We start from the raw sequence: 23886 nt of genomic DNA on the forward strand, positions 1-23886 counted from the left end.
TGTTGCCTCAGTATATTCATTTAAATTGGTCTCCTTTGACCTGGTTAGGTTATATCTATCAGTTTTCACTAAATGAAATGTTTCTTCCCAAATTAGCAATATTTTTTTCTGTCTTTGCAAGGAGATGCCAAGGAGAAAAGAAGGATATCTTTTTATTATTATTATTATTTGTCCTTGATATATATCTGATGGCATGATTGACAATATTTCCTTATATATTCTCAGGATTTTCTCTATTCCTCTTCTAGCTACTTTTAGTCTTCCCTTAAAATAATGTTGCACTTTTTTTTTTTTTTTTTTTTTTTTTTTTTTTTTTTTTTTTTTTTTTTTTTTTTTTTTTTTTTGGCAAAACAATTACCTTTTTCTAGTTTTGCTTCAAATGAACATAACATTACCAAAAAGGGCTCTCTTTCATCTGGTTTTCCCAACTGTCCTATATTTTTCTGTGTTATTTTGTTCATTATGTCTTTCCTTGTTCTAATAATCCTATTGAGAGCCATTGTTTACAAAAGGCTAAGAAATACTTCGGTCACTTGGTAATGGTGACTGAAAAAATGGCGAGGATTGAATAGATTCAGGGGTAGAAACAATGGCAGGAAAAACTCATTAATGCACTCAGCTAGTGAGACTACTCTTTCTAGCTGTCCTTTGGATAGAGCAAAGTGAGTCAACTGTTTTTCTCATTTGTCTTACCCTATTTAGTGGATGGGATAAGAGCACCCATTCTTTTCAAATGTGCCTAATAAAAGGAAAAAAAATAGGGTAGGCATTGATATATAACCTCATCTATGAGTACTGCTGGGGTACAATGTTGCACTGAAGTAGAACATGACAGCTAAATAGTAAATCGAATTATGAGAGAATTGACCAACCCCCCTTACCTCATATTGCAGATGTTCTCTTGTATATGCACTAATACCAATGAATGGCCTTGTTCTGACGAATGGCCTTCTTAGCTTTTCCTATTAGCAAGCCCTAACATCTGCAAGTTGCAATATACTGTAATTTTGTTTCTATGGTGATGAGGGATAGCAAAAAATTTGTGAAAGATTTTTTGACTGTCTGATGTTAAAGAGAAGTGAACAATCTGTATTAGATTCAATTTATTTTGCCTTATTGCAATAACTATTTCCAGTGAACTGAGAGATGGAAAATGTGTTTTGACCCTTTTTCTGCTGAGGGGATTTTCTTGTATAGTGTTTGTTGCATCAGCTGTTCTGTATATAATAAAGACAGAGTGTGAAATTTTGATCTCCTAGTAAATGTTATTCCCCATACTTACAGTTTCTTTACATAGCTATTGGTAATGAAATTATTAGAGGTTCACATCTATTAACTGGTTTATAATTAGTTAGTTATGTTTACCTTGTAGTTTACAATTTGGGTTAAAAATATTCTGTTTACCACTTCAAAATTATACATCTTTTTGTAAAGTATATTTTATTCTTTTATGAATGTCTGTTTTTAATTCAGTGTACTCAAGTGACTAACAAAATGTGGAATCAATACATATTATTTCTTCAGCAGAGATTTATTCTGAAGGTAATGTTATTGCTACAGCAAATTGCTGAAAAATTCATCTGATGTAATCTGTAAGTATGTGCTAGGGAGTTGCTTTGAATCAGAGCACCAAAGCACAAAATATATAAAAAGCATATTTACTACATAATTTTCCTTAAGTAAATGGAAGTAGATTCTTAGCTGCTGGCTGAATGTAAGCAGGCTGCTGCCCATTCTACTTCTCTGGCTGAGACTGTGTCTGATCACTGCAGTCTCTTTTCTTTACTACTTCTGTGTTACCAGCTTTCTTAGTGTGAAGCAATGGACCTTTAAATTGGACTAACCAGCAACCAGAATGATACCCAGATCTGGAATGACTCAAGCTCTGAGCTAGCAAGTTGGAAAGAGGTTCAGGATCCTGGTATGGATCTCATAGATAAAATCTATGCTTATTTCTTGAGGGATCCATTAATGAGGGTTTATTTTTGTGTTTAGAAAAGGAGGGAGTGTGTATGTTTGCTGTTGAACTTCAATACTGACTAGCGAAAGAGGAGGAAAAAGGCTGAGCCATCACTGCTGTTTAGTTGGTGTGACTTCTGTTTGTGTCTATGCAAGGGAAAAGACATTGTTTTTCCTGTTGATCCATATGGCCAATGTGTCTGCATTTTGTGTGTGTGTGTGTGATTGTGTGTTTGCTTACTGAGAGCACATTCAGTTTTGCTACTGGCTGGATCTATAAATAGAAATAAGAACAACCTCCCTGGTATGAGAGTATACTGGATTCAACTCCCCCTACTAATAACCGCTATGAGAGAAATAGTGAATGACTACTTAGTGTCTTCTGGGATTCTGATTCTAGTTCACCTACTTCCTTTGTTACAGATGAATTTAGTTGTTCCCATAGATTTCTACCACATTTATTTACCAAAACAAATAAAACATACAGGAATGTATTAAATTCTTTGCTTTTTAAATGGTGAAAGCATATAGATGTCTCAGTCTTAGAGCTTTGCAGTGTAAACAATTTAAAAAAATGCAATAAATAAAAGCCTCTCAATGTTTTAAAAAAACTATTAAAAAAAAAGAAAATAAATAATAGGAAAACACAATAACAGATCATAGAAAAGAAGGTAAAAAGTTATGTCTATGGGCAACATGTCAAGAGGAATCATTCACTCAAACACTATAATTTTTTGTGTTTATTTCTTTTAGGTCCTTTTTGTGAGAAACCTGGTGATCCTTGTGAATCTCAACCATGCCTAAATGAAGGCATATGCCAGTATAATCGGTCTGGATATGTTTGTGCTTGTCCTTCTGGATTTCTTGGTCACAACTGTGAAATTGATATCAATGAATGTTCTTCAAGGCCATGTCAGAATGGAGGCACATGTATCGATTTGCCAAATGTAAGTATAAACTTTAGAGATCCCTATTTGAACATAGAATCATAAAAGCACGGAATCATAAAATTATTTGGGTTGGAAGGGACCTTTAAATATCATCTATTTCCAACTTTTCTGCAGTGGGCAGAGACCCTTTACACTAGATTAGGTTGCTGAAAGTCCCGTTGAACCTGACCTTGAACACTTCCAGGGATGGGGCATTTACAACTCTTTCCCTGTCATTGTTTAGCAACAATGAGGATGTGTGGGATGATGTTAAAGGCCCTACATAAGTCAAGGGAAATGGAATCAGTTCCTCTTCCCTTACCCGTCAGTGCAGTCACTACATCATAGAAAGCCACCATTAGTCAGACATCTTTGTGAAGCCATGGTGGCTGTTTCTAATCACCTCGCTGCCATCCATATGCCTTGACAAGCTTCCAGGAGGATCTGTTCCATGAAAGTGTCAAAACATTTAATTCTAATGTATGATTCTGTGATAAAAAGCCCAAATTCCACATTTCAATTCAGTTGCTTGGTGATCACTTAAGGAGCTACCAATGTTGTTTCATTTCTTTTCTCCTCTCTCTAATAAAATCTTCTGACATAAAACATGTCAAAATGAATCATTCTTTCATTAGTATGACTTATTGCAAATAGCAGTGATTGTACAGAACCAAAAGAGTGGAACAAGAATTCAAAAGCTTAGCTATCTCACACCAGTGATACATACTCACACACAGAAAAAAAAAAGGGACATCTAAATTGCTGAAAAAATTGATAAATTCCAGTCATGCAACTTGTTTAAATATTTTGTCTACTAGATATACTAGCACATACTATTTTGTATAATAAACAGATATAGTAATTTGTTTCACACATATAGACATGTCTCAACAGATATTGAAGTTTCCTGATTATACCTTTAGGACCAATTCTAAAGAAACACCTGAGCACTTCCAATTTTCCTAGGGGAACTAACCCCTTTATTTTTTTTTCCTTTACTTTCTGACTTCAAAAAGCATATAAAGAGCATAACTTCATATAGAAAAATAAGGGTGCGAGTATCAGCTCTAAGAAATATTTTGTTTTGTAAAATGACTTACTTTTCTTACAGTGCAAATTAGGAATTACAGTAACTGACAGGTGTCTTCCACCATTATAGAGGAGAATAGTCTCTGTGCCTCATAATGAAGGAGAAAAAGGATATACATAATTTTCTTTCCTCCTCTAGTTGCTGAATACTACTTGGTATCTGATGTACTGTGTGTAGTGCTACTGTTTGATAGACGTAAACATTATATTGGAAAAAATTTCAGAAATGAGTAAAAGCCTAAATGTATTATAAAAACCCTTCTTGATTCAGTTATGAAATCACAGTGCCAGCCAATTTTTTACAGCCAATTTGGTGTATTTCCAGCTAGCAAACCCAAGTCTGGTATAATCTGTGCTGGAAGGCCTATTGCATTTGTCCTAAATCAAGTTTGTAACCTATCTGAGGCTAGAACTGCTTTTTGTTCTATCTTTCCAGACTGTTTAATATGATGAAATCCTGGCCTTGTTAGTCTCTATAGAAATGGAAGTAAACACTAATTTTTGTATTGTCTTGGGTATCACAATTATTTCTAATTTCCTTATCCCCTATAGGATGTGGCATGTATCTGTCTGCCAATATTTACTGGCAAGTTTTGTGAGAGAATACTGAATCCATGTGAATTATTGCCTTGTTTAAATAATGCAACTTGCGTAGCTCAACAGCAGAACTACAACTGCCGGTAAGACTGGAAATTAATGTATGTCAGTACTTTATTGGCTCACCCTGGTGATTGCAGAAAGAAAAGACGTTGTCATTCAGAGAGAACACAGAAAACTATAAACTTCGCTTTTAAAATATTTTATTTTTTTTTGTTCTTTATTGCATTAGTCTTCTTGAAAACTCTTAAAGTGATACAGAAAGATTTAAAGTATTTAATGGGCTAAAAATCATTCCATTATTAATACTGTAAGATAAAACATATAAATCCTGGCAAATTGGTGATAAGTGAGACAGTTATTCTACAGGGGCCACTCCCTTTCATGGTTTATGTTGTTTATGTTTTCTCTGAAAAAATAAGACAACCTATTTAGTTTCTAGTCCACAGTCATGCATTCGTAGACCTTAGGTTGATCCTTCAAGTAGCATATGAAAAACTGTTTTATTCAGAAAAAAACATGCCAGAAATTATCCATTTGAAAATAACAGAAGTGACCCAGTATATAACTTAATTTCATTTTAAATAAGTTTTTAGATTTTTTCTTTTTAATGTCACTAAGGAGTACAATTTGTTCTCTTCTCTCTTCCTTGGCTTTTATCTGGCTTCCTGAGTAAGTTCTGCTAAGCATTACTGAGGTGCAGTAAACAACGTTCAAATTTTAGGATATTCATAAAAGCAGAGAATTGAAAGCTGTGATACACAAAAGGCTGACATCACATTATTAATGAACTTAGAAACTACAAAAAAAAGATGTATAGTTACAGTCCATCAGCAAAAATTAAATTGAGAAGTCCAGAAATAAAAATATAAGTAAAACTATATTTACAATACTCCCAAAGAAGAAAATACTTAAAATTTTATTTATACTTTCTCCTAAATACAGAAATACATACAAACAACCATATACATGCACACATACAAGTTAAATCTTCCCATATAGATATGTATAGCACAGAACAACAGCGTTATCATTCATTTTCCAATTCTTTAAACTAATATATAAGCTAATAATTTATTATTATATAGTGGGTCTTTCACACAGTATGTTGGTGCATGAATAAGTAGAAAATCATACTTTGACATTTACATTTAAAAATATGCATATCGTGAATAATTAATATCAAGATGTAAATTGCCTTTATTAAGAAAACCAAAACAAAAGTAATAAAAAATTATCCTGGCCCTGTGTACAATGCAGATTGAATAATTAACATCACTCATTCAAAGTCTTAAATGAAGATTTGTTTCATTTTTGGTAATCATTGTCAAATACTGTATGTTGAGTCTCTGTCCAGTCACCTCACAATAAACTGCATGTGTTTCATTCAGTGTAATACTACTACAAAAATACTACTACTACTACATTCAGTGTAATACTACATATAATATTGCTACATGATCCACTCTTACAGCATTTTAATGTTACAAATAAATGTAATGGCATTTAGCATACATGCATATACAAGTTCAAATAATAGCTGTTTTGATCTCTTCACTTCATTATGGGGTTTTTTTTTGCTTTCCCCTATCTTATGTGGTTTTCCTCATTCTTCTTATATCCATCACAATCTAAGCTTTTTATCTACACATTCTTCCTTCTTTGGAAAAACAGTTATTTTCCACTCTAAACATATAACGAGACTGACTCAGTTTAATTTTCTCCACTTCAGTTATGATGTATGACTATCTTGTAACATAATTCCACCCTTTCAGTCTTGATATCACACATAACTTTGTGCTAAGAATCTAATAGTAGCATTTTTTTTTAAATGTCAAAAATTAAACTGAATTCAAATAGCCAGTGAACAAGAATATCCATCACAATAAACTGTGATTGCTTTCTTTGTGTCTTCTTCTATCTTTCATGTTCTTTAGGACAACTAAAAGTCATAAAAATTGTGAAAGGGGGTTCTGAGAAAATTTGTTCTGTTAACGTTTTCTCTGGAACTTTACTGTCAACTTTTTTTTGCTCTTAGTTTACTCTTACCTTCCCTGACACTGGCATATTTATTGCAAAAATAAATAAAAAAAAAAAAAAACACAAACCAAACACAAAAAACATAAATAGAAAAAATGAGCAAGTATAACAATTAGAAAATCCAGCTTCTAACATTTCCTTACTCGACTATCTGTTTAATGAAGCCATCATAGACTAGCTAAAGAGATTAAAGCAAAAAAGCTAGGAACTCTTTCACTTCTCTTAAAATCATAGGTAAAAACAAATCACTAAACCAAATGTAATTTAATTGCTCTGATTTTGGTTTAGATGTAAGTTGAAAATTAAATTATAACAAAATATAGAAAAAACTTTGTTATTATTGTTTTATGTTCCTTTTATATGTAAATTTAATGTATGGATAAATTATGCTATAGTATAAAGGACAAAAGATATGCTATCCGTTGATATGAGTACTTTCGTTTAGAGGGAAAAATCAGAATGTAACTATCAGATATCCCTGAACATGCAGAACTAAAAGCAGGTAAATATTATGAAAAACTCCTGCTAGCTACAGTACATGAACTGGAAATTTATTAAGAATATACTTCACAAGAATTTTGAAGTCAAGTACTCGAAATGGCAGCACTATAATTGCACAGATCACCTTTTTTGAGAGGAGAGTGAGGATTATGTAGTCCATTGTTACTTGCATAGAGTGTCCTTCTGTGGTTGTGACTAGCCTCAAAACACATAACTGTTTAGAGAAGCTTTTCACATATTTATCTAACTCTGTCCAAATGGTCCTATGTGTGAATTGTGTGGATGGTCTCCAGCGATTTCTGATTAAATCCAACCTGTTTAATATTTAACTAAGGTTAATTAGTGACTTAAGCCTCTGGACATGCCAGATGTGTCTGTGCATTCCTCAGAGGCAGAGCCACACCCACTGATAGATCTCTTTAACTGATTTAGAAAGTATGGTCAACTCAGGCACTTTCTATTGAATGTTGTTGCCTGGTTAATTGCTATAGAATCATAGAATCATAGAACCATAGAATAGATTGGGTTGGAAAAGACCTCTAAGATCATCAAGTCCAACCTCTGATCCAACTCCAATTACTATATCATGGCACTAAGGGCCACATCCAATCTCTGCTTAAAAACCTCCAGGGATGGTGAATCCACCACCTCTGGATAGGCCGTTCCAATTCCTGATTACCCTCTCTGTAAAGAATTTCTTCCTAACATCTAACCTAAACCTCCCCTGGCAGAGCTTGAGCCCATGTCCCCTTGCCCTATTGTTGGTTGCCTGGGAGAAGAGACCAACCCCCACCTGGCTATAACCTCCCTTCAGGTAGTTGAAGAGAGTGATGAGGTCACCTCTAAGCCTTCTCTTCTCCAGACTAAACAACCCCAGCTCCCTCAGCCTCTCCTCATAAAAAAAGAAAAATAGAAAATATATCCTTTATTTTTGTATGCTGCATAACTCTGAGAGGCTCGATACATTTTGAAACCAGGGATGGGATTAGGTTTTTTTTTTAATGGGAAAGAATAAGCAACATGAGTGAATCTCATATTTATTAGGAGCAAGAACATAGGAGAAACAGAAGCAAATCTGTATCATGTTCATGATTTCCAGATTCTGAAGTGAGTCATTTGACAAAGTACCCCTTGCAAAAAGCTAAGAGGGAAACATCTCATCTATTACTTTTGGATTCCTTCACAAACACAAATTTTCATCTTGCTGGCCATTTCCTTTCTTTTCTTAAATCTTTTCTTTCCAGAGGAGCATGCTATATATATCAGTAAGAACATATAGAGTGAGTTTGACAGGGATTTGTATCTATCAGAATATAAATATTCAAATATTTTTCAACATTGTTCCATTATTACTTTTGAATAAAACTTGCTTACTCATTTAAATCTCATCTTTTTAATTTATGTATATGGGATTTTTTTTAAACATTGGAGGCCTACATAAGAAAAGGATTTTCTTCAACTACTAAGCGTTGACATGAAGTAGAACAAATTTCTGTAGTTCTTTTTACCATAGAAGACTTACCTACAGCTCCGTTGGCATCACATGGAACTAGCAAACCATCCCCCCCCAAAAAAAAAGCTACTGAATTGCAATTAAACAAACACAAAACCCACTATGCATTGTTCCCTCTACATTGTTCCATACTTAACTAAACATGTCATTATTTACTACCATTTAATCATTAGCAAAAATTGATGTTAATTACTTTAAAACTCACTTATCATTATATTTCTAATTTTTCCTCTTTGATGCTTTAATTGAACTATTCTTTTTAACAGTTTCCCAAAACCTTGTTACTTTGTTTATAGCTGTTTATTAAATATTACCTCACTCTGTTTGGTTTGGTTTTCTGGAAGATTATACGGATATGAAAATGCTTTAGTCAATGAAATTAATTATTTTATGGGAGAGTAAAATTATACAGAATCATGCAACTAATTTTCAATTCCTTGAAAACATATTCTGTGTATTTTAAATAACATATGAGATCTGCTTTGTTACTGCAAGAATATTATTTAATAGAATAATGAAACATAATTAAATACAATTAACTTTTAAAATGCAAGTCCTCTAAAATGCACTTGTGTATTTGCAGCTGCATGCCAGGATTCACTGGAAAGAACTGTGAGGAAGTAATTGACTACTGCAGTCTGCTCAGCATCAACTGTCTGAATGAAGGATTGTGTCTTAATATAATTGGAGGATTCACTGTAAGTAATTTAATACATGTTAAACTAATTCAGTGTTCCAAAGTATAAAAGCTTCCGACAAGCAGAACTTGAAAAGCATTCATTACTCTAAGAGAGAGGAGGGGCATATTTTATAGGTTTTATTTATTTAAATCAATAACACAAGGACAATTCACTTGGGTAATATAGATTTTTTTTTTATTACTTTTGTACTAAGACTGTGTTTAATACTGTATCAAGTAAGGTAACTGAAGGATATTTTTATAATAAAAAGAATATATAACTAATTGTGGTCAGTGCTATTACCCTAAAAGATGATAATCTCAGCTATGTTTCAGCCTTTAATATACACTGCTTAAATTAAGAACATCTGCTGCCATTGTTTTAACCAGAATCAAATTACTTACCTAAACATAAACACATTTAAACTTAATAAAATCTTAAAAGTTTTATGATGAAACTGTGGTGTGGGAGGTTCATTCAAACTGACAATTTGGAAAAAAAAATCTGGTTTCTTTTAACTCTCAGAATAGCTCCTGAAAATGTTAAGCAAAATCCATCATGTAGCAAGATTCTTCTGGCCATAGCTTGTAAAAAGTCAGGAAATAATAGTTTCTCCAGCAGCAGTATTAGGGAACTTCAAGGTTACTCAACAACCACTTGTTCTGCAAATAACAGTTGATGATCATAGAATCACAGACTAACTGAGGCTTGAAAGGACCTCTGGAGGTCACCTGGTCCAACACCCTGCATAAGCAGGGTCACTTAGAGCCATTTCTCTAGTCCCATCCATTTATCTGTTTGGGCATTTAGACAAAATGTATTAGGATTACTGTAATTCCTTACCTCATGGAATAGCACGAGTGGTCCTTTCTGTAGGGGAAAGGGAACTGGAACCAAAGGTGACAGCGAAGCCAGAAGTGATGGTGACCTCACCACCAACAAAGAGCACAATTCCAGAAGTCCATCAGACTTCTGATCACCAGACAAGTACATGGTGATGAAGCAGGTTTGTTGTCAAGCTGGGTAGCTGGTTCAGCAGATGAAAATCATCAAGATACAAAGCTGGATCCATGCATACTGAAAAAATCTGCTCTGGAAAGGAACTAGTTCAAAGGCCTGAGCTTAAATGCAGCTCATGGGTAAATGAGTAAATGAATGAAATTGTGGACATCTCAGAGGCAAATTCTGTTTTCACAGTAGGATTATCCAAGATGATCCATGATGCTGGGCTGCATCAGAGCTCAGCTTGAACACCAGCATTTAAACACACAAGAGGAGAGAAAGAGGTTACCAAGGAAGCATTGCAGAGAAAAATAATTATAGGCTAGCCAGGGCAATTAGAATCTATTGATGCATTCAAGGTCCTGGCAGTTTCTCTGAATATTTCTTGTATGAAACAGAAGATTTCACAGTTTATGTATTTAGATGTGTCCGTTATGGCCAACTGTCAGGATGACAGTTGCAAAAGACCTTACAATTCTGTTAAAGATAAAATTTGGATTTTTTTTTTCCAAAATTAAAAAAAAAATACAAGCTGATTAAAATATTACTATATTATTGCATTTATAGACTTGAAGATCTGTGATGTAGTTGCTATTTTAATTTAAATATTTCCGTTAGGTTTTTTCATATACCATATTAAATTAACAAAAATAGGAATGAATAGTCAAATGGGAAAATAATTATAAATTTAGAATTATTGTCTCCTATACTTTTAATGAACCTCATGGCAATTTGGTTTTGGACTAATTATTTGAAGCACTTTGGCATAGTAGGAAATATGAAATTCTGCTGAAATCATACAGTCATAGAACATTAAAGGTTGGAGGGGACCTTAAAGATCATCTAACTCCAACACCCCTGGCCATGGACAGGGACATCTCCCACTAGACCAGGTTGCTTGATGCCATATCCAGCCTGGCTTTGAACACTGCCAGGGTTGGGGCTTCCACAACTTTCCTGGGCAACCTGTTCCAGTGTTTTACCATCCTCACAGTAAAAACTTTCTTCCTAATATCTAACCTAAATTTCCACTCTTTCAACTTGTGTCCATTATTCCTAGTCCTATCACTACAGCTCCTGATAAGAAGTCCCTCTGGGCCTTTCCTGTAGGACCCCTTCACATACTGGAAGGTTGCTAATGAGGTCTCCACACAACCTTATCTTCTCCAGGCTGAACAGTCCCAATTTTCTCAGCCTGTCTTTGCAGGGGAGGTGCTCCATCTGCTTATCAGCTTTGTGGCCTCCTCTGGACTTGCTCCAACAGTTTCATCTCCTTCTTAAGTTGGGGGCACCAGAAGTGTACACAGTAGACCAGGTGGGGTCTCACAAGAACAGAGTAGAGGGACATAATCACCTCCTTTGACCTGCTGGCCACGCTTCTTTTGCTGCAGCCCAGGACATAGCTGGCTTTCTGGGCTGTGAGCTCACAATGATGGCTCATGTCTAGTTTTTCATCAACCACCACCCCAGAGTCTTTCTCTGCAGGGCTGCTCTCGATCACTTCTCTGCCCAGACTGTAGCTGTGTCTAGGATTGCCATGACCCAGATAAATCATAGAATCATAGAATATGCTGAGTTGGAAAGTACCCATTGAGTCCCATCCCTGGTCCTGCTCAGGACACACCAAGAGTCACACCATGTACCTGAGAGCATTGTCCAAATGCTTCTTGAACTAAGAAAGTGCTTGTTCCAGCACTCAGCCACCCTCTGAGTGAAGAACTTTTTCCTCATGACCAACCTGAACCTCCCCCAACTCAGCTTCCTGACATTTCTTTGAGTTCTATTACCAGTCACAAGACTAAGGAGATCAGTACTTGCCCCTCCTCTTCCTCTCACGAGCATGTTGAAGATCATATTGAGGTCTCCCTTCTCCTCTCTTCTCTGGGCTGAACAAACCAAGTGACCTCAGCCACTCTTCATATGGTTTCTCCTCCAGACCCTTCACTGTCCTTGGAGCCCTCCTTTGGATGGATGCTCTCTAATACCTTAATGTCCTTTTTATTTTTGTGGTTCCCAAAAGTGCCACAATTTTCAAGGTGAGGCCACCCCAGTGCAGAGAGGAACAATCACCTCCCTCGAGCGGCTGGCAGTGCTTTGCCTGATGCCCCCCAGGACATGGTTGCCCCTCCTGGCTGCCAGGGCACTGCTGACTCATATTCAAGTTGCCGTCAACGAGAACTCCCTGGTCCTTTTCCACAGCACTGCTTTCCAGCATCTTATTCCCCAGTCTCTGAACACAAACAAGGTTGCCCATCCCAGGGGTAGAATCTGGCACTTTTCCTTGTTGAACTTCATGTGGTTGGTGATTGTCCATCTCTCTAATTTGTCAAGGTCTCTCTGAAGGGCCTCCCTGCCCTCGAGGGAGTCAACAGCTCCTCCAAGTTTTGTGTCATCAGTAAACTTATGTAGTATTCCTTTGAGTCCCACGTCCATGTCATTTATGAAGATATTGAAGAAAACTGGGTCTAGGATGGAGTCCCCTGGAACATCAGACTAGTGACAGATCACCGGTCTGATGTAACTCCATTCACCATAACTCTTTGTGCCCGACCTGCTAGCCAGTTGCTCACCTATCGCATAGCATGGTTATTCAGCTGTACAATGGACACTTTGTCCAGAGAGATACTTTGAGAGACAGTATCAAAAGCTTTGCTGAAGTCCGAAAAGATTATATCTACTGTCTTTCCTAGGTGGGTGGTTACCCTGTCGTAGAAGGAGATCAGGTTTGACGAGCAGGACTTTCCCCTCATGAAACCGTGCTGTGACCAATTACTGTGTTGTCCTCCCAGTGTTTTTCAATACTTCCCAAACTAATCTTTTTCATGATTTTACTGGGCACTGAAATGAGATTGAAAGGCCTGTAGTTTCCAGGGTCTCCCTTCTTCTTCTATGTGTGCAGATGACCACAGAAAATGGTACTGTAATTAATAATATACAAATGTGATCAGAATTTCTTGGTAGGCTGGACTACTTAGAAAAAAAATGTGTTCTAGGAGAGGTAAATGCAATGCTGTCTGCATAGAAAAAAGAATATGAGTTACACAGTACTGACTGTTCCTGCTAATCAATGACAAAGAAGAGAACTTTCAGCTCGAAGTGGAAATTAAAACTTGACACCACACCATTGATGAAGACAGAAAGACAATCCTTGTAGTTAAGAAAACGAAGCACTGTATATATAGAAGCATTAGTAAGTAGTCATACTTCTGTGACTGTCAGTGGAGGGTCATCATAGGCAGCTATATTGTGCATGGTTCTGAGCAGCTGCTTCTTCCATGCACTATTGATTATACCAGGGGCATTTTCAAAAAATTCTTAGGTAACGTGGTGTAATGCTGTGTATCAGCAGTTTCCCATCAGACCAATGCCAGGTCACATCTGTCCTGTCCTAGTGAATAACTTCATCAAACATTAAATTTCATGAGGATCTGCTACTGTGGAATCCAAACCCCATAATTCCCACAGAAGGCTGAAGGCCTTTTTGTGGATTACTTCTAGTACTCAGTGCAGCAGACTTGTTCTACTGATATTAAAAGGTTAGGAAAGGGATTCTATTTCCCAGAGTTGCCATGAATAGTGGAAACATAAAAAAACCTCCACTTTATTTAGTCTCTCTAGAAGGTCAAGGATATGATGCTTACTTTGTTACGTAGTTTCTAAGCACGGAAAAATAAGATTGCAGCTTTAACTCAGTTTAAGAAATCTGGATATGGATATCATTTGGACATATGATTTTTACTGGTGACAAACACAATGTTTTAACATAATGCGTTTTCCACTGTCACAAAATGCTGCTATAAAAAATTCTATTATTTACTATTGATTCGTCAATTATTGCAAGAACTCTGCTATTGAATTTCTCCTGTTTTGCAGCTACAGTGTTGGAGTCACTTTTAAAAATCTATATAATCACTGCTAAAGTTCTGAAGAAAATATAGTTCTTTCCTTTTTTTGTATTCATACCATAGGAAAGCTTTTAATTAACGCTATACTGGTTTGTCAACTTTATAGTAAATAACTCCACCTACTCAGTAATAGAAGACAAAGGGCACTGTTTTAAGAAAAAAATTAAATTAAAACAGGTTTAAAATAAAAACCATACTTATACAATCATTGAAGTGTGAACTATTTTCAGGTTTTAGCAGTTTATTCAATAAAAATATTACTCTACATTATTCTGACAGTATGATAACTTGCTTCTTAAAAGTATTTTTAAAAAATGTGCCCACAGATATACTTTTCAATAGACTTTTCTATTCTCATGGACACTTATTTTTCTTAATGGATTTTACAAGGGAAAAGTCAGTATTCTTATTTAGAGTTGATAGTATTTTCTCAATGCTTTTAGTCTGACTGTTTTAAGCAATTTATGGCTCTAGGTATCTGTTACCCTTATCTTTACCGGAAGACAGAGAAAAGATGAGCGATTCCCAAAGGACAAGTGACAGAGAAGAGATTTTGTTTGTTTCATGCTAATCACACTGCTGCCACGTGGCGCTAACCACCTGGGGGAATGGTTTGATTAGAGTTCTCCCTGTCATTTAGAATGGCTCTAGCAGAGCCTCTAGCATAAGACTGGGCAGTAAAACCTGATAAAGGGGGCATAAAAACAAGAAATCACTTGGGGATCTAAAGCTTTCCTTTAGGTCTCAAGGGTGGATGAAGTATCTAACCATCCGTTTGTTCACAGCAAGCAGATTAGATTATGTTAAAAAAAAATTATCTCTGCTGAGGTCTCCTGTTTTTTCCTGAATCATTAGTAGTAAAGTTACCTTTGTTGATCTCACCAAGGCTTTCGATACTGTGAGCAGAAAAGGTCTGTGGCAGATTTTGGAACGTTTAGGATGTCCTCCCAAGTTCCTCAAAATGATCATCTCACTTCATGAGGACCAGCGCGGTCAAGTCAGATATGGGGACGCACTTTTTGAGCCGTTTCCAATAGCCAATGGTGTGACGCAAGGCTGCGTTCTCGCACCAACTTTATTCACAGTCTTCTTCAGCATGATGCTCCAAAGGGCCACAGCAGACCTCGATGATGAAAACGGTGTCTGCATTCGATATCGTACTGATGGGAACCTATTCAACCTAAGGCGACTGAAGGCCCACACTAAGACCTTAAACCATCTTGTCCGTGAGCTGCTTTATGCTGATGATGCTGCCCTCATCGCCCACACAGAAGTAGCTCTGCAGCGTTTAACATCCTGCTTTGCAGAGGCTGCTGAGCTTTTTGGTCTGGAAGTCAGCTTGAAGAAGACACAAGTTTTATATCAGCCTGCACCTCAAGAAGTCTCCCATCATCCCCATATCACCATTGGTGAAACAGCACTCAAATCAGTCCAATAGTTTAATTACCTGGGAAGCATCATCTCCCCAGATGGTAAGACTGATGCAGAAATAGACAACAGGTTAGCAAATGCGTACAAAGCCTTTGGTAAACTTCATAAAAGAGTGTGGCAAAACAAACACCTGAAGAAAAGTACAAAGATCAGCATTTACAGAGCCATTGTACTGTCTATTCTTTTATATGTATCTGAATCGTGGGTCATTTACCGGCACCACTTGCGTCTCTTAGAACGCTTCCATCAGCGCTGCCTCCGTACAATCCTTAACATCCATTGGACTATGTTACCAACACGTCTGTCCTTGAACAGGCAGCAGTCACAAACATTGAGGCCATGCTGCTGAGAACTCAGCTGCATTGGGCAGGGCACGTCTCCAGGATGCGGGACTACCACCTCCCTAAGATCATGCTCTATGGGGAACTTGCCACTGGCTGCCGCAAGCGAGGAGCCCTGAAGAGGAGATACAAGGACTCCCTGAAACAATCCCTCAGCCTTGGCCATATTGATCACCATCATTGGTCTACCCTGGCCTCCAGTCGGGAGACACACCATCTATAACGCTGCTGCTGCTTTTGAGAACTTTTGTGAATCGCGTCTTGTCAATATCACCTGGGGAGTCTTTCTGCTGTACCTTCTGCAACCGGACTTGTCTATCTCGCATTGGACTTTTTAGCCATCAGCGCGCTTGTAGCAGGTGTGGGTAGAGCCCTTCTCAAATCTTTGTTTGTGAAGCCTAGCCATGATGATGAGTAGTAAAGTAAAAAAAGAACCAAAAACCAAAATCAACCAACCAAAATAACGATACTTAAAAAATATATTAAACTAAGCTACTGTAAATTCTGAGTATAAAAGAACTGTCATTTTGGAAGCCTAGGAAGGAATACAATTTCTAAAACACAACGGTGTTAAAGTTGAGAGTATGAAGCCTGTCAACTTTACGGCATACTAGGTATCCTTGCTTTCTAGGGAGAAAACACTGAATTGCAGAAATTTACATAATTCACAGGCCATTTATGATTACCTACAGAAGTGCAATTTAGGGAGAAGAAGGTGCAGCCCTACACGCTATCTTATTTCTGCTCTTCCGTACACTTCTTATGGAAGGGCATGCAGACTAAAAATACCTTCCACTTCTTGCAAGGGGTAAAAACGTGCATTCATGGAATATTTTTGTTGCCTATCAGATCCTTACTATGTTACAAGCAACTGTCTTCCAGCTTACGTGGTCTACCTAGTGTATCCAAGTCTATTTTGTCAATATGTTTTTATCCCATCCTCCTGACAAACAAAAAGACTGATTTGTGCAAGGGTATGTGCTTACAGCTAACAAAAAAATTGAGTTATATAGACACAAAAACTGAAGCTGAAAGATGAAGTGCAAGCAATGCCATTTGTAAGGTCCATTTCCATTTGCCAGCACTACATGTGAGACAAGGTCTAAACAGATTATACATATTGCCTGAAAAGCAGAGCTGTGTTGGCAAGCAAATACACACTAGAGCAGCATTAAAAAAAGAGAAAATAATCTGTGTTATCATTCTGGGTTTTCCTATTACACCTACTGTTGGTCATTCAAAGCAAGCATTTGAAATTTATTTGAGAAGCTGCACTGACACGTGGATGTGAAATTTTATGTTGGAATCATTGTCAATGGATGTCCTGGTGCCTTCCAAAAGAGGAGCAGGAATTGCTGCTGATTTATGGCTAGTGCTCATACAGTACAATGGAAGTAGATTGTGCTATTAAGAGAGAATGTGAAGCTAACAAAAAAGAAGTAATGATTTTAAATTCTACAAGTAATTTGCCTGGGGAACATCGATTAATGAGAACAGGTACCCGGATGCATTCCTTTCAGAAAATTGTTCTCCGGTCACCAAATTTTTGGGGTTTTATATGGATATACATTTAATAGTGTTTATCAAATAGTATAATTGACTATAACAGGAGAAAAAAAATAACAGATTCAAAAAAAGAGAAAATATTAGTATCTAAAATCTAGCCCTGCAGATGGCTCTGTGGCTGTTCATATTGTACTCTTTTGATCTGTTTCCTCACATCCATATATCAAAGCCATAGATTTTATATTTGGAGTTTTATGGTAATCTAAGATATTTCAACAACAAAGTGTGCATCAAGAGGATATATGGTTGATAAAATAAAATTGTGAATATAAATGAATAATCAGTAACACCATGGGTCATAGTGCTACAGTTTGTTTAAAAAAACAGCAAATATGTTTTGTCCAAAGATTACTGTGTTCTCTAGCAAAGCAGAAGAGACTCGTATACTAACATAAAAAATTGTCTTCACCAAAGCTAATATGTTTCTTCTGGAGGGACAAGAAAGGAGGAGAGAGGAGGGAACCTGTCTTTCTCCTGTGATTTTTCCCCATGTCAAGCTGGTACGTGGCCCTCATTCAACAGAACTTGTGCAGAAATTACAATCAGGCAGACAGAGCTCCAAGTTTTATCCCTACCAGATGAGGTTTGCCCTTGTGGGTGCAGAACCAGATGCATCAGCCAGCTGTCAGGCTGGGAATCAATCTGCTTCTTTTCAGAAGAGTGGTGAGCAGTGCCAAGCCCCACAGGCCTGCGGTACAACTTATGCCAGCCTTTGTGGAAAGTCTGTTGCTCCTGCTCCCCTTTGTACGTTCTGCCCTGAGGAGCCACTCTCAGTCCTAATGCTTTTTGATGATAGTTAATCCGCAGAAGTCTGTCTGAATCTATAACCCAGAAGTTAAGCATCTCTATGCAGGATTAACAATAATCTCCAAAATGGAGCTACATCATACTACTTAGATCTCATAGCCCTAAGAAGGCCTCCAACTTATTCTTAGAAAATCCATTTGTATTTATTGCATGAAAGGAGAAATAAGTTCTAGATGATATATCTGGAACTTGAAGGAAGTACAGAGGAGAGAAACAAATTCAGTTCATTAAAAAAAAAAGCCAGTAGGGCTTTTTTAAAGCCCTCTGCACTGTATCAATCACCTTTTGTTTTCTGAGTATAAAAAAAGGCATAAGGAAACAAATATTTGATATATTTGGCATACTATATATTAAAGCAGTTGGTTTGAGTAATAAAATTGTTATGAATATTTATAACAGCTCTAGTACCAATGCTAGAAGCAATGAAAATTGGCACTGCAAAATCTACTGTTCTCAGATGCAACTTTTATACTTATGTACAACATATAAAATAGATTATTGTCATTTTCCTTCTTAAAAAAGCTACAGTCTCTCCTACTGTTTCTCCCCATGGACTGGATGAGCATTATGGTCTCATCTCTGTGAAGCCACCTTGCCAATATCATTAATGCTATTGATGTCTCTCTCATGTTTGTCCTTCCAGCTGAGTGTTTGAAACAGCAGAAGTTCAAAGTCAGATATTTCCATTAGGGGCTAGTTTTACAGTAGTTAATTAGTCAATTTTCTTTCACACAGTAGAGGTTATTCTACAGATAAGTTTATATAAATTTTAAAATGTCCTATACAGCTATTACTTCTTCAATGTTTAATTTGAACTTTGTCAAAACTACCTTGTCCTGCTTTTCTTATTCTGTTGAAACCAACAGTATCAAAGCACCCTAGGCACATTTCATATGTGCTGTTACTTATCCCTGAACTGGGATTTACATCTTCATGTAACAAACTAAACATCCTGCAATGTACTGCGTTTTAAGAATTAATTCAAATGAAAAATATTTAATTAAAACTCTGATCACATACTCTTATCTTTATACAATGTATCTTAATTGATACACTAGAATAGTATATAATTAAGTATAAACCACACCAGATATAACCAATAAGCATGTTCTGTTTAATTTTTAAATGAAACTTCTGAGAAGAAGTTAAAATCAATCCTGTGTCAAGATTAAACCACTTTTCAAAGACAAAGAAATTCCCCAAATCTCTTCTTTACTGACTTCCCTATCTAATAAAGAGCTGACCCCTTGAGATATCGAGCATGTCTGTAGAAATATTTCATAAAAATTCAGTTAGCCAACTCAGCACTGTGTATTTCTGAGGGAAATAACTTATAATCATTTTTTTAGCCCATTTATTAATGTCAGTTAAATCAAAAACACATTTTCCATGTGCTGCATAAATTTTGTAATGTCTTCAGCAGCTGTTTTCTATACTGTAGAGTAAGTTTGCTATAGCTTCTTGTTGATTATTTTTCATCCTGTGGTATATGCCGTTTCTTCCTTTATTACCAAAAACTCAATAATGCACATTCTAATTTGCCTAAGTTATAATTAAGCATTAATAAAGTTTCATTATTTTATAAAGTCATACGTAGAGAGGTGGCACCTGCCCAAAGTACACAAAATTTAACTTCCCCATCCCTATATGACATTTGTGCAGATAGAATTGTAGTTTCTGTTTTACCCCATACATTCACCTGAGAAATGAAAAAATATAAAATTACTAAATTTACTAAATCTAGTAAAATTAAATAATTAATTCACACTATACCATTTTTCTGCCCAGACTCCTAGTTGGTTTACCTGAAATCAGGGTTTCCAATGAATCACTGTATCATATTAGAAATCATAATATCATAGAATGTATTGGGTTGGAAGGGACATTTAAAGGTCATTTAGTTCTACTCCCTTGCAGTCATCTACCACTATATCAGCTTGCTCAGAGCCATATCCAACCTGACCTTCAGTGTTGCTGGGGATGGGGCATCTACCACTTCTCTGGGTAACTTATGCCAGTGTTTCATCATTCTCATTGTGAAAAATTTCTTCCTTCTATCTAATCTGAATCTACCTTCTTTAGTTTAAAAACATTACCCCATCTCTTATTGCTAGAGACCCTGCTAAAAAGTTTGTCCCCACTCTTCTTATAAGCCCCTTTCAAGTAATGGAAAGCCACAGGAAGATCTCTCCAGAATCTTTTCTTTCTCCAGGCTTCAGTCTATCTTCATAAGAAATCTGCTCCATCCTTCTGTGGCACTCCTCCACATCCACTCCATTGGATCCACTCCACGTATTTCTTGTAATGAGGACCCCAGAGCCAGATGTAATACTCCAGGTGGAGTCTCACCAGAGCAGAGTAGAGGGGCAGCATCCCCCGCCTTGGCCTTCTGGCCACACTGCTTTTGATGCAGCCCAGGATATAGTCAACCTTCTCGGCTACTGGCGCACATTGCTGGCTCATGTCCAGCTTTTCATCCACCACTACCTCCAGCTGTTTCTAGAGGGCTGTTCTTAATTCCTTTACCCCTATCCCATGTTGATACCAGAGATTCCTCCAACTAGGGTGCAGGACCTTGCATTTGGACTTATTGAATCTTACTGTGGGTTCTCACGTGCTCACTTCTTGAGCTTGTTCAGGTACCTCATGATACCATCCTATCCTTCAGGTGTGTCAACTGCACTACTCAGCTTGGTGTCATCTGCAAATTTGACAGATATAGTAAGTTAGTTTTTAAGTTAGAAGTCACTCATGTACCCTGGTGTATTGTAGGCTGATGATTTAATATTATAAATTTTTTAGACCTTAGACATTATAGGCATAGCATAATTTATTGACAGCTATAGAATTTCCTAATTTTAATTTTTTTTACACATTTTGAAGAAAAAAACCATAACTTTGCCTTCCATAGAAAGACATCTATTTCAATTGGAAGAAGGAAGTGATTAAAAAGTTCTCCCAAAATTAGTCCTTCCCTCCAGTTGACTAAGATGGAACAGGTTTGCTAGCTCTGAACTAAACTTCCATATGTTTATTGCAGTTATTATCTTCCCAGTGTGAGTGACTTCTAGAACTTTACTTAGGAATGTACTTTACATTAAAAAAAAAATATAAGCAGAATTTTTTTTCAGGTATCAAGCTAAGGATTTTATTTCCTTTATTTTAACAATTATCACAGCTCCATCAATGCAGAAAAATTAAAATACTATTTTTTTTTTTGTCATTTGGCCAAACAGCATGTTCTAGGTTCTTTAAATTTTTTGTCATAAATTAGTCACTCCAGTTCCTAATTTTGAAAACACTTATGGGAAAAATTGAAAAAATAAACAGCTGTAAGGATATGCACATCAGTCAGACTCTATTTGGAGAACAGGGTTACAGAGGGAAGGGAGAGGGAAAAGAAGAAAATCAGAGCAAAGAAAAAACAACATAAGAGATTATGGAAGGCAAAACAAAAATTGAAAGCATTTGTACCTAGTTTGATGCTTAAATTTTTAGTTAGTTGGGATTTTCTCCATGTACTTTAAAAGTGGCAGAGCAGCCTAAAGACATGTATGTCTTCATTTTTAAATGCATCTTACCAGGCAATTGAAAACTGAGAAGGAAAAAAAAACAGGTTATTGCACCAATGTGCTGTTGAGATGACTTCAATTAATCTTTAAAATACTGCTTAGAGTTTGTGGAAAGTGCTGGCTTAAGCATCCTAAGACTTGTCCTTCAATTATCCTCAAAACAATTCTGGTATATTCTGGAAATAGGGATTCAGTTCCTGAATGATGTCTTCCCAGCATGATGTTTCACCCCAGGTGCAAAAAACTCACTTTGCTAGATGAAAAGTAAATGTAGTTTTAACACCAATTCCATCTCTGATAACATAATTTTTAAGTTAACATGTGTTCACTAGGAATAGGGTTAAACTTCAGTGAACTTATTTGAAGAAGTTGTTTCTTGAAGAACAGTCTTAAAATATGTGAAGAAAGAAAAAATGTGAAGAAAGTAAATACCGGTTAACCAATAAATAGTTTTAACCAATAAATAGTAATGTTTAGTGAATAGATAGATAAAAAGTTGAGTCTAGTCAATGAGAATTTCCAAATATATCCTCATGAACAGCAATCATAAAGGAGAAACTATCCTATAAATCCCATTTTTGCAGGTGCAGCAGCAGAAAAAAACAAGACCAAGGATAATGTAAGCCCACTACTGAATTAGGTGGCTGACATTCAGTGTCTTTGCTCTGGTTTTTGCTTGCAATATCTCTTTTCAAGTTTCCCAGGCCCCTATACTCTAGTGGCAAAATTTAGAGGAAAGAAATTCTGTCAGTGATAGAGGAATGCCAAACTAGGAACTACTTAGGCAAAAAAAGGGGGTTATATATAGCCAAAGGGCTTGACAGGATGTATCTAGGGAAGATGAGGGAGTGGATTAATGTAACCAGAACATGATAAAGAGTACTTTCACCTAATACAATAATGGATGTTGGCACAACAGAGCAATGCAGGGATAGGAATTTGGAAAATAAAGGCTAAAGAATATGCAACTGCTGGAGAACACTATGTTGTTCCAGGTCCTGGAAAGGTAAGTTCACTAATTCTGCTGGCTGTCATGCTCCTCTTATACCTCAGTCACTCGGGAGCTGACAGTCCACTTTAGCTATCTGTCATTTCAACAGCTGAATGCAGAGATTCACAGTATGGGATTGCCATCACTGCAGTTCTCTTAAAGCCTTCACTTGGCCACCTAAATAATGTTCATTTTTATAAAACATGTATATCAGATATATCACTGTTATGTGAATGTTTAGAAGATAGGTCAGGTGAATTTTAAACTTTAAAACAAACTTCAATGAGTTAATTGATCACACAATAGTTTTTTCACAGATTATTAGAGATTCTCAGTACACCTACATACTGCTGTTCTGTAACACACTTTAAATTGTCTGTGATCACATAGTACCATGGAGATGATACCTTCTAGTTAGTGCTGACAGCTATGGTCTCTAGGGTTCTTAGCTCCCAAAGTCAAGGTAATCTGTCTCATGAACTCTTTGATGAGAGAAGTCATTACTGACTTGAGCTTGTCTTCTTTTGTCTCCATTCTACAGCTTTGCATTTGATGGTTTATGCTATTTTATCTCCCACAGCCCTACCCAACCTTTAAAAAAGGAGGGTCTCCTAGTATTACTTGCCTTGGGGCTTTTTGTGTCCTGACAGTCATTCTTCTTCTGTAGTCAGCAATCTGTTCTGCCTATTTTCTATGCATTACGGTAATCTTGTTCTTTTGCAACTTTTTTGTTATTTGTATGAATCACTACAACTCATCTCTCTCCCTTTGGTGGTCACATTGTACACATATTCATGTAAAATGCATATTCATTGTGACTGGCTACACCACCACGGTGTTCTAAAATACTTTTATACTGCTGTTGGCTATACTGTTTTATTGCCCTTTTAATTGGATTCAGGACAAACTATTTGTTATATTTGATCAGGGCATTTGTAATGTATAGGTATCACAGGACTCTCT

At 36.5% G+C, this 23886-nt stretch overlaps 1 protein-coding gene across 1 annotated transcript in view; it reads left to right on the top strand.

Moving 5' to 3' along the window:
- LOC114059280 (protein eyes shut homolog) overlaps window positions 1-23886 on the top strand; it is a gene marked incomplete at its 3' end in the record, with an annotated part of 607760 nt that overhangs the window by 43931 nt on the left and 539943 nt on the right. The window contains exons 3-5 of the mRNA XM_027887535.1: window positions 2713-2906; window positions 4530-4657; window positions 9212-9326. Of these exons, the coding sequence (XP_027743336.1) occupies window positions 2713-2906; window positions 4530-4657; window positions 9212-9326 (437 nt within the window). The remainder of the gene's footprint in view (window positions 1-2712; window positions 2907-4529; window positions 4658-9211; window positions 9327-23886) is intronic.

Source organism: Empidonax traillii, unplaced genomic scaffold (assembly GCF_003031625.1).
Source record: "Empidonax traillii isolate 1590-97213 ecotype Southwest subspecies unplaced genomic scaffold, ASM303162v1 scaffold214:size757588, whole genome shotgun sequence".
Taxonomy (NCBI): domain Eukaryota; kingdom Metazoa; phylum Chordata; class Aves; order Passeriformes; family Tyrannidae; genus Empidonax; species Empidonax traillii.